Source organism: Pollicipes pollicipes, unplaced genomic scaffold (genome assembly GCF_011947565.3).
Source record: "Pollicipes pollicipes isolate AB1234 unplaced genomic scaffold, Ppol_2.1 Scaffold_6686;HRSCAF=7923_pilon_pilon_pilon, whole genome shotgun sequence".
Taxonomy (NCBI): Eukaryota; Metazoa; Arthropoda; class Thecostraca; order Pollicipedomorpha; family Pollicipedidae; genus Pollicipes; species Pollicipes pollicipes.
Genome location: NW_023596921.1, coordinates 11142841 through 11160990, shown reverse-complemented (window position 1 = coordinate 11160990; position 18150 = coordinate 11142841). Strand labels below are relative to the sequence as shown.

Here is an 18150-nt window from a genome sequence, read left to right as displayed (position 1 = left end):
TCACGTCGGTCGATGATCGATTAACATTGCTGTCACATAGTGCTCTGACAGCGACACCGTGGGCGCATGGTTTCACCCGGCGCTCAGAACAGAGCTAGCGTAGATTTGGCGACATGCCTTTGCAGAGCTTTGGTGCGGCTGGCTGCCAGCAATGAGCGAGACGCCGTCGGAGAGTCGAGCTAATAAAATGGAAACCATGACCGGACAATTGTGCTGAACTGGCACCTCATATCCCCATATCAGTGCAATGGAATGGTTCACAGCCACACTGCTCGCGCACGATTTTTTGCATTTTTCCTGGTTGTTATTTTCACGGCGGCCGTTGCGCGAGCAGTCCGGTCGCAATGCACAGTCGAGGGTTGATTTGAACAGTAAAGGTCGTGTCTGCCGGTGGGCCATTTAGATCGCCAGCCAATAGTGTTCGTACAGTGATGACGTGCGTACGGCCAAAATGATTTCAAATAGGTCTCTGTTAAGTTGCAAGCATTCGGTGCGACATATGGCCAGCATTGAGTAAGACGCTGTCTCTGGGGCGACGAGATCAAATCAGCCAGATCAGGGCAGCAGCCGTGTTATAGACACATGCGGGATAGGCAGGATTTGCGGGATAGGCGGGATCTGCTTTGATCGGTGCATGCCGTTGTAGGTCATCGCCAAACCCCGTGACTGCGCCACTGCCGGTACCCATGGCCAGGCCACGTGACTGCACCACTACCGGTACCCATGGCCGAGTTCAGTGACTGCACCAGTACCGGTACCCATGGTCGAGTTCAGGGACGGCACCACTGCCAATACCCATGGCCGAGTTCAGTGACGGCACCACTGCCGGTACCCGTGGTCGAGTCCCGTGACTGCACCACTGCCGGTACCCATGACTGAGTCCCGTGACTGCACCACTGTCAGTACCCACATACATGCATTGTAAGCGAATGCGATCATATTTATGCTGCACAATTATCGACAGGTTGTGTAGTTAAAAACATTAATATTGATGATCTCCCATTTGATCGATATACACGACTGTCAGCAAGCGGCGCGATTTCCTGGGCACCGTTTTGCAAACAAACACAATTTACCGCACTTTCTTCGCCTTTCAGCGTGGTCGAAAATAGACTTTAGCAGTGGCGTCGCGGATGAATCACACAACTACGTCGCGTGTCGAACAGGACTACACGAACAAGCTAGTTAAGTTTCAATTGCCCATGAAGAAAGAGACTTGGCTTACCTTCCTGTGAAGTCACGGCCCGACGAACGTTTCGGGCTTCGGCGATCGCCTCGTATCCTTGGGTTTTTACCCGTTGGTCGTCTTCCAGCCGCTCAGCCGTCCAGAACTCATATGACCGTCTCGGGGACTTCGAACATCCCCTGAGACCTTGACCAGTAACTTCCTGGTCACATTGCACCATGCTTTGCATGGAGGTACCACGGTCTATTGAAAAGGCGAATGAGATAGTCCTCAAGATTACATTTTTTGAAAAACGAGGATTGCGCCTATGGTCCCTACTGTATGGCGAGGACAGAAAAGCCTACGACGTCTTCTTGAAGCCTCTTTGATATCTTCTCTGGAAAGTGATCAGCAATTGATTTGTGATCCACTTTTCTCGTTTATGACGTTCTCATCTCCACGTGCCCACCGCTAGTGGGTTTTTTCCTGGCACAAATCCAAGAAGTATTGGGCCAATTTAAAAAACACGCACTTTTCAATCTTTGCCCCTAACGCCGCCACTGTGGTCTAAGGGAAAGATGCTGGACTCGTAATCCAGCGGCACTGGATGTGAATCCCAAAGGGGGCGCATCGTTTGGCCCGACTGAAATGAAAAAGGTCAGCTGGCAACTGGCCAACAAGGGTCAACCCAGGCCCGGGGGCGGTCGTGTAGCAGCATTGTGCGGCACGTAAAACCCTCCGCATTCCTGTCTGGCGCAAGGGCGGTGGCAAAATTATCCGTTGAACTGGGCGGTACGACTTGGATGGTGGGTTCACGGTGCACGCAACAAGCTATGTTTAGCAGGTACTATGAACCCAGTTACCCATGCAAACCATTCGGACTAAATCTATTTTTTAAAACAATAAAAAAACGCAGCCCTCTATCTGTACTAGGCAAATACGATAGGTGTGCTAGTTTATTTACACCACACATCATTACATCATGATCACAGCATAGTAGTACATTGCCCAAAAAACTAAGCCTTCTATCAGAGCCAAGCGAATCCGAGGTCAGCCCCGAATAGGAGGTCAGCTGCCTCTTCTCAGCTCACACGGCACCGGAGCATCACTTTGCTGATTCTGCCTTGACTTCTTAAAATACCTGACAGAAGGCTACGAAATAGAAATGCACGGCAACCTTCGAAAATACATAGAAGAATATTTGTCCTCTTGTGCATCATCATACATTCTCACGTGCATAAATCAATTTCAGAGCTCATGCATCTGCAAAGAAGCGCCATTCTTAACTGCTATAACTTGGGCGGCTAGCGGTCGCATGTATTTGGGTAGAAGCGACGGTGCCAGCGACGCGGATAGGTACGGAAGACACAATCTTCTCAAACTCAAATTAAACACGTGGTTAGCATAGCAACACAGCATGTCTTTGGATTTCACAACAATACGGTGAAGGCCCGCCATGTTTGATTGACGTCAATCAGGTCACGTGATTTGCAGCTTTTGGAAGGTGTTGGCCATCTCGAGAACACGCGAGCTGCGGGTAGCAGTCACTGCTCTGCCTGCGACTACGGCCTCCGGCTGAAACGAATACCAGGCGTTAGTTCATAGCAGATACGAGAACAAATACGTCTATTGCAAATCATATGCTCCTAAACATCCATCAGCCACCAGGGTGTAACCAGTCCCCACACCGACATCGCTAAAAAGCAATGTTTATAGACAAAAAACTCGTTTTCTGGTAACGCAAACGGCAGGATTGGAAGTCGAGATGCAAATGTTATAAGGAAAACTATCGTACATATCTACCTCAACGCACGTCATGCGAATCATGCTATGAATGCCTTTATTTCCGTCATTTACAAATGACAAGAAACCGCAATAGATACCTCATGAGCATCGAAAGACGTTTTTCATCCTTTCCCGGCTCCTCCCACCCACCCACCTCGATTATGATCTCCTTCTGACCAACGGTGCGCAGATGCTGCTGCTCGCGCTGCTCACGCTGCTCACGACGCTCACGCACAGTCTGCTTCAGCCAGCCGACGGTGCTGGCGGCCTCTTCATCCGTCTGCGAGACCCGTCTCCCGCTGTCGCGTCTCCCGATGGAGACGCGGCGCGACTCGCCCCCGGTGTCTCCGTCGGTCTGCGAGACCCGTCTCCCGCTGTCGCGTCTCCCGACGGAGACGCGGCGCGGTTCGCCGTCGGTGTCTCCATCAGTCTGCGAGACCCGTCTGCCGCTGTCGCGTCTCCCGACGGAGACGCGGCGCGGCTCGCTGCTCGCCTCGGACGCCGGGCGAGCCGCGGCCGCCGTCTCGCCTCGGCGCAGCCGCACCGGGCTCGATTCACCGCTACGGTGTCGGGCGGGGGTGGGGGCAGGGGCGGGCTCGGCGAGCTCAGTGGGCGGCGGGCAGTCCGTCTCCCGCGCGGCAGCCGGCACCGACGCGCAGACGATCGTCTCTTCGGTCTCCTCACGCGGCTTCTCGTTCTCCTTCTCATCGAGTGCGGCGTCGGCGTCGGCGTCGGCAGTGACGGGCGCCGTCAACCACTCCTCCGAGTCACGACTCTTGAGCGAGCGCCGTTTGAACACCTTGAGCAGCTCCGAGTCCTCAGTGGGCGCCGGCTTGCTGCGCAGCACCACCGGCTCGGGCGCCGCCTCGGGCGCGCGCGGCCGCCGCGCCAGCTCCGGCGTCACAGTCCGCGGAGCCGGCATCGGCCGGCGCGGCGCTGGCGGCGAGTCTTCGCGCGGCGACCCGGCCGTCTCGCGCTCGGCCAACTCGCGCCGCTCGGCGGCCGGCGCGCGCTTCTCGCAGCTCGGCGAGTACAGCGGCACCGACGCGGCGGGCTTCGGCGGCGTCGGCCGCGCCTCCGCGGTGGGGGAGGCCGGACCGGCCAGCTCGCGCGGCCGCGTCGCCACCGGCTCGGAGCTTGCCTGCCGCCCATCCACCTTCTGCAGGTGCACCTTCATAAACTCGGGCAGCGGGTTGGCGGCGGCGGGCGCGGGCGCCGGCGCCGAGCGCGGGGCGAGCGGCGCCCGGTCCGGTGAGCGGCGCGCGCTCCGCTCGGGCGCCTCGCTCGAGACGCTCTCGGCCGACGTGGCCTTGAGCGGAGCCGCCGGCTCGGCAGGCAAACCGAACAGCGACGAGTCGAGCGACTTCGGTCCGGCGCCAGACAAGCCGACGGTGTCACGGCGACCGACGGCGCGCGGCGCGCGGGTCGGCGCGGTCGGCGCCCTCGGCTCGGCGTCGGCCTCGGCCGGCGGCTGTGACAGGCGCGCCTCGCGGTCGGCCGGCTCGCCGGCGGTGGTGGACTTGATCAGATTGAGCACACTGCCCAGCGCCATGCCGGAACAGGAGTCGCGCCGGCCGCCGTCGTCGCTGATGTTCTCGCAGCTGAAGGAGCGTCGCTTGGTCTCGCGCTCCGGGCTGGGTGTGGCCTGTAGGTGCGCTACGCGCTGCTGGTACGACGTCAGCCCCACCAGCTTGGGCCGTACGCGTGGGGACTCGATGCCCTGGCGACCTGCTAGCGCGCGGTGCCGACGCAGCACCTGGGGCGACACCGTCACCGAGTCGTCCCCGCGGTCGGCGCCGGACGCCAGCGCCTGCACCTCGGCGCGCACGTCGGCGAGGAAGGCGGGTCCGCGGCGCAGCGCCTCGGGCGGCGGCCGCGGCACCTCGCCGAGCGCCGGGCGCGGTGGCTCGGCACCGCCCGGCCGCGCGGTCTCCGGCGCCGGCATCGGGCGGATGATGTCCGCGTGCATCGCTGACGGCGGCGACCGAGCGTCGCCACCGAATGTGGCCCGGTGGCGCGGCGCGTGGGCGCGCGGCACGGCGGGCGGGCGCGCTGCCGGCTCATCCGCCGCCGCCTCTGGGCTCAGGCTCTGGCCGTCTTTCTTCTTGCGGCCGCTACGGCGGGAACCGAAGAGCCGGCTGAAGAAGCTCTCGGCCTTGCGGTCGTCTGGCTCGGCGGTCGCCGACTCGCGCCCCCAGAGCTTGCGCGGCGAGATGTCGCGCATGCGCCGGTCAGCCACGCTCGACTTGGAGCGCTTGACCGGTGCGGGTCGCGGGACGGAAGTGGCGCCATCCGGTGACGGCGCGCGGATTGACGCGCTCCGGTTCGGACTGCTAGATGGCGTGCGGCACGGGCGATCGGAGCTGGCGCGGGAGGGCGGACTGATTGTAGCTGTGGCAGGTCCTGCGAATAGTACAGGGCAGCTGTTTGGAAATGTTTGCTCCAGAATGCCGTCCATTCCAGGCATGTGAGTGCTCTTCCAATGGGACGGGCTTTTTGAAGAATCACAAAATTGCATATAAAAATACGCAGCTTGGTTCCGACTTGGTACCAGCAACCGTCCAGTTCTATCGGTAACTCCTATAAATTGACACATCTGTGGGTGCTGGCGTCGGTTTTCAATATATTCTATCCAGTCCAGCCTTTCCAAGCATCGGCCACGCCAGCCCAAACAATGCTACAGGATCGCTGTCAGTGATCGATTATGGACTGCCCATAGCGATGACCAAAATTCTGCATATTTAGGTCACCAGAACAAGCCTATAAGATGATACCATGGAATCCGTAGTCTCCATCAGCAAAGCGCCATTCCCAGACCACAGACCACAGACCACTGTCCCCTGCCAATGGCGGCCCGTCTGTGTGTGCCGCACAGACCACAGACCGCTGTCCCCTGGCAAGAGCAGCCCGTGTCTGTGTGCCGCCCACCTACCGAGGGGCGAGGTGGTGGGCGTGGCCGGCGGGCTCTCCTCCTCCACGGTCGGCGGCAGGCCGGCAGCGCTGGGCGCCGTCTGCGGCCGCGTCCGCAGCCGGTGCTGGCGGGGCGCGCCGTGGTTCCGCCGAGGCCGCACGGAGATCCGGTGTTTTGCAGCCGAGTGACTCAGCGCCGCCGTCGTCTCCAGCTCCAGTGCGTCTGCCGGTGGCGGGGGGGGGGGGGGGTCAGGGGGCGGCGGGGGCGTGCAGGGGCGTGCGGTGGTCAGAGGGAGCGGTCTCACGCGGGTGTTGATAAGGTGAGAGGAATTTCAAGGCCGCGTCGGCCGCCAGGCGCGAGCGGTCGAGGTGGAGCGGCCGAAGGAAGATATGTTCGATTTGGGAACCGATGCTTAGGAATGCGCATAATGTAGCTTGCTGCATTCGCGATCGGTGCATATCCTCAAAACTGAACGGTGACAATCAGACGTCGGTTACTCGACAATTTGGAGGACACTCCTCTTATTGCCCCCTGTACACTTCATGAGCAGGCTCTATCTCCATCATGATCGGTAGATAAGCATTTATTCCTCATCGTGTTCCGACCACAGATAAAACTCTCTTACTGAAGTCCGCACCAACGCTGTCGTACCTACCGTGTCCAAGATCGGCGTTACATTAAGACATCAACATCGCTGATTCCGGTCCCCAACCCGTCTCGCAAACCTTTCGAAGGGCTATTTGACATAATTCATAGGTCTATTTTACGCCTTAGGAGACATGTCGCATACTTAACTGCCAGACCACCGTCGTATATGACGATGGGTGGATACGGAGTCTCCACGTCTCGCCGAAGGCGCGTCCTAGCACACACCCCTTCGACCGTAATGCCCAGTGACCCTGTCCCCGCACGCCAGCCCGCGGCTTCAGACGACGTGAAAAGGACGCGCTCACCTTGGTCTCTGGCCAGGGACGCCCTGGACGGGTGCTTCGAGAGCGGGCCGAATATGTCGTCGTCTGTGCAGGTGCCGGAGCTGTACATGGAGAGGAGGGAGCCGTCGCTGCAGGAGCCGCCCGACTTGCCGCTCTGACCCTGACGGCCCAGAGGTCACGGTCAGGTCGCCGTTGCCTTCACCGCGAGACGTCATGCGGCAGGAAATCGCTGTGTGAATACCAGGCAGAGTGCGACGTCTCACCGCCGGCGGCTTACCGCAACATATCAAAGGCATAGCGCAATACATGGCGACCGAGAGCTCAGCTTCAGATCTCACAGGCGTAGTCGTCGCGATCTCAGCGGGGGAGACAATAGCTTTTACACATAAGGAACTGGGGCATCGCGTGTTGGACTCGACCGACACAGTTTGGTTCAGTAGAACAGTCGCTTTTGATGCGTCAACCCGTCAAAAGCGCCCGTTCTGCACGTGCCCAAACGGCCGGAACCGGCAGCGACAGGAAAGACGCCGGACAATGCGCCCGGTGGACGGCAGCTGGGCAGCGGCAGAAGGCACTGGACCGGACATATGGCCGACACACGGCGAATCGGGGTCCGTGTTCCAGATGCATTTCTCTCGGTGACCGCTTTGTCTCCTCCAGCGGCGTGACGTCAGCTGGCTCGGTAACCGCTCTGTCTCCCCCAGCGGCGTGACGTCAACTGGCTCGGTGACCACGTCTCCCAGCGGCGTGACGTCAGCTGGCTCGGTGACCACTCTGTCTCCTCCAGCGGTGACGTCAGCTGGCTCGGTAACCGCTCTGTCTCCCCCAGCGGCGTGACGTCAACTGGCTCGGTGACTACTCTGTCTCCTTCAGCGGCGTGACGTCAGCTGGCTCGGTGACCACTCTGTCTCCCCCAGCGGCGTGACGTCAGCTGGCTCGGTGACCACTCTGTCTCCCCCAGCGGCGTGACGTCAGCTGGCTCGGTGACCAGTCTGTCTCCTCCAGCGGCGTGACGTCAGCTGGCTCGGTGACCACTCTGTCTCCTCCAGCGGCGTGACGTCAGCTGGCTCGGTGACCACTCTGTCTCCTCCAGCGGCGTGACGTCAGCTGGCTCGGTGACCACTCTGTCTCCTCCAGCGGCGTGACGTCAGCTGGCTCGGTGACCACTCTGTCTCCTCCGCGTGACGTCAGCTGGCTCGGTGAGCACTTGTCTCCCCAGCGGCGTGACGTCAGCTGGCTCGGTGACCACTCTGTCTCCTCCAGCGGCGTGACGTCAGCTGGCTCGGTGACCACTCTGTCTCCTCCAGCGCGTGGGCGAAGCTGGCTCGGTGACCACTCTGTCTCCCCCAGCGGCGTGACGTCAGCTGGCTCGGTGACCACTCTGTCTCCCAGCGGCGTGACGTCAGTGTTCGGTGACCACTCTCTCCTCCAGCGGCGTGACGTCAGCTGGCTCGGTGACCACTCTGTCTCCCCCAGCGGCGTGACGTCAGCTGGCTCGGTGACCACACTGTCTCCCCAGCGGCGTGACGTCAGCTGGCTCGGTGACCACTCTGTTCCCCCAGCGGCGTGACGTCAGCTGGTTCGGTGACCACTCTGTCTTCCCCAGGCGCGTGACGTCAGCTGGTCGGTGACCACTCGTCTCCCCAGCGGCGTGACGTCAGCTGGCTCGGTGACCACTTTGTCTCCTCCAGCGCGTGACGTCAGCTGGCTCGGTGACCACTCTGTCTCCCCCAGCGGCGTGACGTCAGCTGGCTCGGTGACCACTCTGTCTCCTCCAGCGCGTGACGTCAGCTGGCTCGGTGACCACTCTGTCTCCCCAGCGGCGTGACGTCAGCTGGCTCGGTGACCACTCTGTCTCTCCAGCGCGTGACGTCAGCTGGCTCGGTGACCACTCTGTCTCCCCAGCGGCGTGACGTCAGCTGGCTCGGTGACCACTCTGTCTCCCCCAGCGCGTGACGTCAGCTGGCTCGGTGACCACTCTGTCTCCCCAGCGGCGTGACGTCAGCTGGCTCGGTGACCACTCTGTCTCCTCCAGCGGCGTGACGTCAGCTGGCTTAAGGTGGCGTGGCGAGAGTGCCCCAGCCCGTTCGGTGGTCAGCTCGCGACCGCGCTCACGCGTCCGGGTGGAGGATAGCCGATTAGATGGGGTCTAGTTAACCGATGGCCATGACTAAATGCAGCTCCGTATTAAAGTGTTATTGACCGACGAATACTGGGTCAAACAAGGGTTGTGGTCGACGGCAAGGTATCTTGATTTCGATGTTGCAGATCGCGGAAAACATTTGCTATACATGTGACTATTTCAAGCAGTTTGAAAAATTAATATAGGTAAAAGATTTAAAGAGTAAGACTGATCTGTTGGAACGGCAAAAAACTATCACAATTTTATGCATAACATTCCGCGTGAAACCTCGTGTGCCAACAACACCGCTTACATTTTAGTCTTCCTCACAATAACTGAAAGAAAATTCAGTCCGAGGTATAGCATATGATATGCTTGAAATAAGCATGTTTAGAACTACGTTCGCCGTGATGTCTCAGGAAACCCTAGTAAGGGTCGAGGGGGCGCCGTGCCACTGCGTTAGAGGAGTATTATGTACGAAATAAAACGGGCTGTATTTTGGTTCTTTGGCAGGTGTGCCAAAATAAAGCAAAGAGAAAGCTTACATATAATTGCTATTTCACCCATCACGATCCGTCTGCTGTGTGCAGGACGCAGTTACATCCCAAGAAGCCGACAGCTCGATGGCCATGTGATATTTGAGGATCGAGAGGAGCGGCCCATCGCCTCACTCAGCTGGCAAGAGTCGTGGGCTATCTGAGGATAGAGAGGAGCGACCCATCGCCACACTCCGCTGGGCCAGAGTCGTGAGCTGGCCCGGAAATCAAACGGCCATCAAACAACTGAGCAGTTACGCAGTAAAGCCCGCCTGGCCGGACTCGAGACAAGCCTACGGACCGGGCAGCGGATCACCCCGCGTACAGCCATCGGGACCCACCACTTTAACACTTCCATGCAGCGGATCACTCCGCGTACAGCCATCGGGACCCACCACTTTAACACTTCCCATGCAGCGGATCACTCCGCGTACAGCCATTGGGACCCACCACTTCAACACTTGCCATGCAGCGGATCACCCCGCGTACAGCCATCGGGACCCATCACATTAACACTTGCCATGCAGCGGATCACCCCGCATACAGCCATCGGGACCCATCACCTTAACACTTGCCATGCAGCGGATCACCCCGCGTACAGCCATCGGGACACATCACCTCAACACTTCCCATGTACGCGGAGCGTACATGGCAAGTGTTTTCACCGGAAGGTTTGGTACCGCTGTAATTATGGCTTGCATCGAGATAAAAGAGACCCTACAATACGAGCAGCAGCCCAGCTTTATAGTACATCACTGTAATGCCCATTCAGAACAGCCGGCCATAGGACGCACTGAGTCAGATCAAAGTGGACCAGGTCATTCCTCCCCTGTCGCACTGAAGCGTGGTACCGTGCAAGTGGGTCTCGTTAGACCCAAGTTTACGACTCAGGGAACAACGTGTGGGCTGAGTGGGTTAGCGCCGACAAGAAGTTGCCTGCCTGCAAACATAGCTTTCACATCAATGCCCTCTACATGCCCGTGTCCGTGTGCCCGGGACATAACGCGGTCCCCGTGAGCCACATGGTCACCATCTTTCTCACGACGGCACCGTCATGCCCAGAGCACCAAATGGTTACCGGCACGAACACCACCGACGCCGCGAGAGACCAGACCAGTCGGGCCGCGCGCCTGTCCCGGCGGCGTCAGGACTGGACGGACTGGCAGAGGGGATCGCCGATCTGTTCCAGTGCCAGCGCCGAGCCTGACTCGGCCGCAAACGTCGACCACAGCGACTGACGGGCTCAAGAGCACGTCAGCCATAATGTGTGGCACCGGCTGACGTCAGGCTAACGGACAGCGGGTTCTGCCACCGATCCTCTCTACAGCGCTGTCAGGAGCTGGGTCTTCGGCGGACTCACCGATGGTGGGTAACTGCCTCGAAACCCTACCCAGTGCCTTCAGGGGCCAGGGGTTCAGAGGTTAGACCCAGAATGCAGCCGACGCCGACGTTGCCCAGTCTCGCGTCTTTCCCAGGGAAGTCGGGACCGCGGTCCGCGACCATCGCGTCGCTCCTCTGATTCCGATGGCGTTGCTCTGCCCCGTGCCCTCCCTGCCCGTGCCGCCTGAGGCCGCACGCCTCGGCCTCCGGGACGCCGGCCGCCCGGTTGGCGACCCGCGGCTGACTGCCGGCCGGCCGATGTGTGCTTGGTTTCTCTGCCGGCCGGTCGGCGGACTGAGAGAGCGTGCCGCTCGGCTGGCGTCGAGAGGCGACACGCGCCACCGACGCCTCGCAGCGCCACAGCCGCCGTCGCCGGGGGCTGCTCCGTGTCGCGGCACCGCCGGACCGGGTTGCGGGTCGCCGGTCCGGAGCGGGGGTGGGAGCGGGGCGGCCGGTACAGCAGCGGGCATGGGCACGGACAGGGGTGTCTCGATAAATGGCCAGCCCATTGGACATATAAACCGCCCAAGAGAATGTGGATTCAGACGCCACAGCTGACTAGTAATGCCAGGGGGGAAATATTGGCATTTACATACGCTGACCCAGGTGCGTACGTTTATTCGAGAGCCACCTCCGGCATAGAGGAGTCAGGTGCAATCTGGACGGAGGACATTGTGGCAAACGAGATGATCACTGTCTCCTGCATGTGTATCACGCGGTGTTGCCTCAGACAACGAAGGTATCCTAGTGGGAGTGATCTTCTCCAATCAGTTGAGTTGCTGTTGCGTATTGTTGTTGAGGTTGTTGAGTTGAAAATGCGTCGACATGATAAATAATAGATAATTGCCATGTTTGGGGACGACATCCGATATGGTCGATCATTATTTATTGCCAACGGGTCTGACCACAAAAACCGCATTGGTTTGCGTGTAACGCCAGCCCAAGCACACCTTCAAGTGGATGCAGTGTTCATTTTTCAACGATAACAGCTGTCCGAACAATAAAGAAATGAAATCGGCACGGCGTATCTTTCGTAAATAATAGTAAAATGTTATTAAGCAAACGGCTTCTCCCCATCTTGCTCATCTCGCTCATGCGTGATGAACCAGAAGCCGTTCACTGCAGATGGATAGTCCTAAAATCATACAGCGTGGCGCTGTGGGCTCCAGCTTTTACATCAAGGTTTAGATTGGGAGAAAACAACCAACAATGGAAACAAATGACGACGGCCGGAAAACGTTTCACTTTTACTCCAGAGTTATTAGCAGCAGACAGAGCGATGCCGTCCTGTTTCGAGAGCATTAAAATGCTGCGGAAAAAACCTAAATTGTGTGGTTTTCCTTGATTCACCCCAAAATGATTGGGTTCAACATTCAACGCAGAAAGCGAACGATGGTCAGATAGTAATGGAATATGGTGCGCGAAAGAAATCGTGCTGAGGTGTTTATGTCACCTGACAACCACGGGCGGGGCCGCAGAGCCAGGTTATCACTTCATAGATATGGCCTGGCTTGAAAGGAAGTGTTCCACAGTTGTATAGGGTTTTGAACTAAAAAGCCGTCTTAAAGATAATTTGGTGCAGTTCACCGACCTGCCCCAAGACCAGAGCCCCGTTAGTTTCTGCGCTACACGCCCGATAAGATACGCAAACTAGTTCGGAAAGACTATTACAAGGTCACCCGGGCATCCACGACACCACAATGACGTCATTCAAATCCTGCCATTCCATTAGCCGTGCAGCAATCAAGGCCACGAAAAGTATAAGTGTCGCGGCGTTCATGTCTGGCCTTTGTGGGCATAATTTCCATATAGAACGGCAGTTAACTGGCTCTCAATCAGTGTTGTGCAAGGTACGATGATGTTATCAAACGATGACGTATTGAGGAGCATATTTAATAAACAAAATAAACTCTGTTGTCTGAAGAGGCCTTTTCCACTTACAAGTGTACCGATAGTTATAAGCGAGTTCATTTCATCATATCTGACGCCCTGCTTCAATGTGTTTAAATGTGGAGCACTCCCTTGACTCGAGCGCGGCGCCACGTCACAGCTACCCTGCCCGTGACATTAACTGACACTGGCCCCGTAATGGTCGCCACTCAGTACAGATGATCTGCCCCGGCCCTGCCCCGGCACTAGATTGCCTGGGTGTGTCAGGTTCTCATGAGGCCCCAGGTTATCATCAGACACAGGTTCACCAATCAGGTACATGTTGCACCAGTGTGCGAACCCTTTCTTCACCGCCACCACATGGTCTCCGATCGCCACGGAATCCCAAGTCACTTGGAGATATCATCAAACCAGCAGATTCCAGGTCACCAGGATGTACCAGGTCATCAGAAGGTTCAGGTCACCAGGAGGACCCGGTGTACCATGCGGTCTCCGTCACCAGGCAAGCCATGCCATCATTAGATCCCAGGTCACCCGAAGGTTGAACATTGGGTCCCAGGCCACCAGACATGCCATGCCATCATTAGATCCCAGGTCACCCGAAGGTTGAACATCGGGTCCAAGGCCACCAGACATGCCATGCCGCCATGAGGTCCCAGGTCACCCCACGTGCTGGGTGGTCCGCATGACCTTGTGTCACGCCCACCTTGAGCTCCTGCTGGAGACGGGCGGCGTTGGGCGGGGTGGCCGGCGAGTGCGGCAGCCCGGGGTCGTCATCAGAATCATCGCCGCGTCTCTTCAGCAGAACTCCCCTCAGCTCCGCCTGCAGCAGAGACGTGGCAGCGTAAGTTGCCGCGTGGATCAAGCGCCTGGCGTTCGGCAGACGTCCGGGCTCGATTCTCCTCGCGGGAACTTTTACAGCACTCCGGCCTCAAAAAGTAGGGCGATGCTAATACCCTGAGTATTTGCGCACCGCACGAAATAACTCAGCGATGAGCGCTGCTCAAGAGGGGAACGGCTGATTCGCTCGAGCCTGACCGCTCGCCGAGGACACACGGGGCGGGCGCTGATGCGTGGGAGGGGACGAGCGGAAGATGGCGCCACCGACGCGACGGGGGAATCTGGGCCAGCAGGAGCGCGGCGCCGATCGACCGAGACTGTGGCGAGTACAAACGCCGGGCTCGTCCGCACAATGCGTTCCGTTGTGTTCGCAAAACGCGTCCAAGGCTTCGGGTTGCTGTGAAAAGTACGGCATTTGACTCGCTGGACCATAAAATAAATTCAGGGTGGAGAAAAGGTCCAGGAGGCTTCTACAAAGCAAACGTTGACCCTTGGCTTGCCGAGCAAAAGACGAGACTGACGTCGACAGGTTGGCCTACTGTATATTTTGATGAAAAGAAATGTAAGAATGGCTTCGACATGACAGACGACGTTTCATTCTTCATGACATCGGTTGCATAGGGAAAGGACCGACGCTTTGATGCCGGTGAGGGGAGGGGAGGGGGAGACAGTCCACCTAGTGCTTTAACGAGCGGAGTAGTCAGAATAATCAGCTTCCAATTGTAACAAATTTACCGAGGCTGACCACGGAACATGAGACATTGTTATGACGCCCTCTGCAAGGCGATTGCACGCCTTGATCTTATGTTGACATTCCGCAGGTCTGCCCCCTGCCCTATGCATGACGTGGCCGAATAAGGCCCTGGGCGCATGGTCGCTTCTCATTTGCCCCATCCGAGGTACAGCCCGCCTGACATGATCCATTCCGATAAACGTAACCGTAACACGCGGCTCCTCCTGAATGGCTACTCCCATGCTACGGCCTGGTGATGAATTGAGGCATGTATTCTGGGCGAAGACGGAAAGCCCTGTAGTTCCACATCTAGGAACATCATAAATTCTGTTCGCCCTTAACAGGCAAGGCAGCTCCAGCCACTAACTCCCACACACCGTCGAAAACTCGGATGTCAAGGTACTGAAGAGTGGATGGGGAGGCGCAAGGCGGGGACGGAGAGCGGCCTGGAGCGGCACCCAGAGAAGAGGCGGCAACTCGTCGTTTCGATTTGAGGAATGTAACCAGGGAGTGCTTTCGCGCTGAATCCACCAGCACAGATTGCATCTGATAGTGAAGCAGAAGGGCGGCTCCCGCGTCACGGCAGCGGCGCTGAACACGGCGCCACCGCACGCCACGAACGTCACCCTTCCAGCCGGGGAGGGATCAGCTGCACGGGAGACCGGCACTACAACATGCAGCAGGGCGTAACGGCGCCCGTGCAAGCGGTAGTGGGTTACGTCTCAGCAAGCCGGGACCAAACCGTTGGTGTGGAAAAAATGCTAACGTGCCTTTTCAGGGGGTGAATGAAGTTTTTATAAAACGCTCAGAACAGTCCTCGTTACACCCCCGGTCTCCATCCCTGTATCATTACCCTTCCCTGTTGGGAGCCGAAGAAAGTCCGAGTCAACTGCCGTCCGCTGGGAGCCTTAACTGCTTTGTCTTCCGCTGGGAGCCGTACTGAGTACATTGTGCTGCACGAGAGGGCTCTTCTGACCCCCTTGCAGACATGATTCCCCTACATATTGACGCTGAAAGGCGGGGTGCAGGCGCTCCACTTCTGTTCAGATCCAGGCCAGTTCTGCGACAGGACGTCGCCGCACGAGCTGGGCGTGCGCGTGCGAGACGGGTTACGACCCGTTTACGCCAACAAAGGGGAAGCAAAGAACGGAGCCTTAATGTCCATTTATATACATGTAGGGCGTGCAATTATACACGTCGGCGACGACTCGTGACGTCACAAGAGTGTTGCTCCACAGCGACACCGACCAAGAGGGCCGACAAAAACGAATCATGAATGCGGCACGACAGCACAACGTTGAAAGCTCTGATTTTGGAAGCGCTGTGAATCAATCTGCATCACATGTAAACTGTTCGGACTGAACAGCCACTTATAAGCTCGGACTGTGACAGTTACGACCGCATTTATGATTGCCTTGATAGCAAGGCGTGCCTACAGCATAATTGCTTAACATACTCCCCTTATTGTTTCTACAGGCCAAAAACATCAAGCGTACCCCGCTGCATAGCACCGCAGGTCATTGACAAGGCACCAGCTGGAAACAATCCCTTCTGCATGCGAGGTACGCGGCAGCCATGGCTAATTGACTGCCAGACAGCATTCATATTGGGTTGTTCACCTTAGAGTCCATTCAGACTCCTTTGCCGTGTCGTGACGGCTTTGTCAGACTGCTTTGTCTGTCCAGTAGCCAACAGGTGGGATGACAGAGGTCTCATGAAGATGGCCATTATTCCGCCGAATCCAAGTCAAACAAAGCCATGGCAAACGATTTTGCTTCCAATGTCAGAAAAGTGTAATTTGTCAGGCTCATGGAACACATAGCAATATTCTATCAAGACTGGATCTCGTTAACATCGGTAAAGCAATGCGTAGATTTTCGGCCCTCATTTCATTCGGTACTACCAATGACAGCACATCACACGAATGCTCTATGCCGCAAAATCTGTGGCCCAATCGCATGTTCTCTCTGTTCTGACAACGGCTGATGCTTGTCATCCTGGGTTTCACATGCCCGAATTTCTCACTGAAAGGATGCAATCGAGCTTAAGATTAAATTTCAATGGAAACTAGTCATACGTCGCTTCATATCCTCCACACAGTCCTGCGCTACCAACAGCCAAATGTCCCCACCGGTCAAAGCCCACACGCGGGGGTTCTGTCTGCGGCTTCAGCCTCGGTGACACACCACAGGTTGACCTGTCAGGAGCGCGACTCCTTCCCTCGCCATAGCGTACCTGCAGCACCTGGATGCGCAGACTAGGCTTCCTGCTGACAGTCACGTTCGGGTTGCACGCGTAGAACATGCGCTCGTTGTTGTAGCTGCGCACCACAGTCATCTCGCCGCTGCTATTGACCCACAGCATGGTCATGACTCCGGCGACGCGACCGGGTCACCAGAGGTCACCGCCACCCCCGCGCACTCCTCCGCCCACCGGCGACGACTGTCGAGTGCCGGCGGGTCGCGCCGGCCGCCGGCCGCCGCCTCCAGACGGGTGACGTCACCCGCCCGCGACTAGTGACGTCACCGGCGGCCTAGCCGCCCCCGCCGCGCGGCTGACCGCGGAGGCGAGGCCGCGGAAGGTCTGCGGAGACAGTGCCGTCGCTGAGCGATCTGCCGCGGCGAGGGGCCAGCGGGCGAGCACGCTGGGTGGCCGGGGAAGGGGCGCGATTGTGCCGCCCGGTGGCAGTCTTGCGACACGCAAGGCGGCGCGCTCGGACGGCATTTCGTAGCGTCTTTACGGCGTGACCTGCAGGGTCATGCGAGCGCTGGGAGGAGAAAGGTGTGTCATGACTTCAGCTCGGGTCGGCCGATTTTCAGAGAAATGGAGTGGAGTGGGTACCAAAATGGGAAGACGGAGTGGTGGCTGCGTTGTGATGACATGATGGAGGAGATGGTAACCCCTCACTGAGCTAGTGATGGTTGAATGCAGCATTCATTTCTTGGGAAATGTCAGAGCTTGACGAAACGACCTGAGAAGATCCAAATCAGAGATGACGTCACGACACGCCGAGCTCCTCCGCAAAGGGCGCATCACCTTGCGGCTACCACCCATCAGGTTGACGTCACTTACATGACGTCACCTGCGAAAAATTAAAGACGTAATCGCGGACTTAATGTTCGCCTGCTGTGATGTGTGAACCAGGATGTCGTACAATCAGGACGCGGCTTCTTGTCATATCATCTTGCAAAACTTACAGGCATGCAGGCTCAATGTAATGTGGACTATCTTTTGCACGCACAAGGCACCATTAGCTGCAGTATCTCTGCATATGTGCTTTCTCGGAAAGCAAAGATCATGTCACGTAGCGTTGTTGGTCGGATTTCAAGGTTGCATTTCAGCTCATTCCAGTGCTTCCGATGACCCCTTTGAGTAGGTCGATTCCATTATCAAAATTTCGCGCTAGCCAAGAAGAAGAAAAGTTATTGTTTCCCTCCGAATGGCCCAGAGGCCTAGTACAGCCATTTCCGGTTCAGAACAAACCTCTCCTAAACCAGGGGCCACTCCGGAGACTGCACCGCACCACAAGGCGCTAGCCCGAGACTGCAACTAGCCGGCCAACCACGGAATGCGGAAAGGCTAACAATACATTTCGGCCAGTATTATGGCAGCACAAGTCAGTCAGGTTCAGTCGGCTTCAAATCACCGCTCCATATTTTGGGCCGCTTTTATCCGTTTTTGATCATTTCTGCTCCACCCTTTCCGCCGCGGGTGGCTTTGGCCCTCTCTAGTTCGCTCTGGACGTCTTCCGCCGGCCCCAGACTTCATCGGCCCACCAAACTCCAGTGTGGACAATTTAGACCCGCTGCAGTCCACTTTGGACTGGCTCGACTCGCTCCAGCATACCTCACTGCGC

At 57.7% G+C, this 18150-nt stretch overlaps 1 protein-coding gene across 1 annotated transcript; it reads right to left on the bottom strand.

Annotated features, from left to right (window-relative positions):
- Positions 1-2644: 2644 nt before the first annotated feature.
- Positions 2645-16696, bottom strand: LOC119107463 (serine/arginine repetitive matrix protein 1). Its single transcript, XM_037230906.1, has 9 exons — positions 16530-16696; positions 13428-13544; positions 6815-6953; positions 5883-6083; positions 4878-5353; positions 4449-4811; positions 3600-3815; positions 3105-3305; positions 2645-2740 (listed from the first exon to the last, which is right to left on the bottom strand). Exons 1-9 carry the CDS (start codon positions 16662-16664, stop codon positions 2645-2647), a joined length of 1944 nt encoding a protein of 647 aa, XP_037086801.1. The 5' UTR covers positions 16665-16696.
- Positions 16697-18150: the final 1454 nt, after the last annotated feature.

What these genes read in the sequence shown, in the direction of transcription:
- LOC119107463 (XM_037230906.1), bottom strand. Translation starts at nt 16,664, where the DNA reads ATGACCATGCTGTGGGTCAATAGCAGCGGCGAGATGACTGTGGTGCGC. An exon ending in TGCGCATCCAGGTGCTGCAG is followed by an intron (nt 13,545 to 16,529) that starts GTACGCTATGGC and finishes TCTCTGCTGCAG; the next exon opens with GCGGAGCTGAGGGGAGTTCT. An exon ending in CCACCACCGCCGGCGAGCCG is followed by an intron (nt 3,816 to 4,448) that starts GCCGACCGCGAG and finishes CGCGCGCCCGAG; the next exon opens with GCGGCGCCCGAGCCGGTGGT.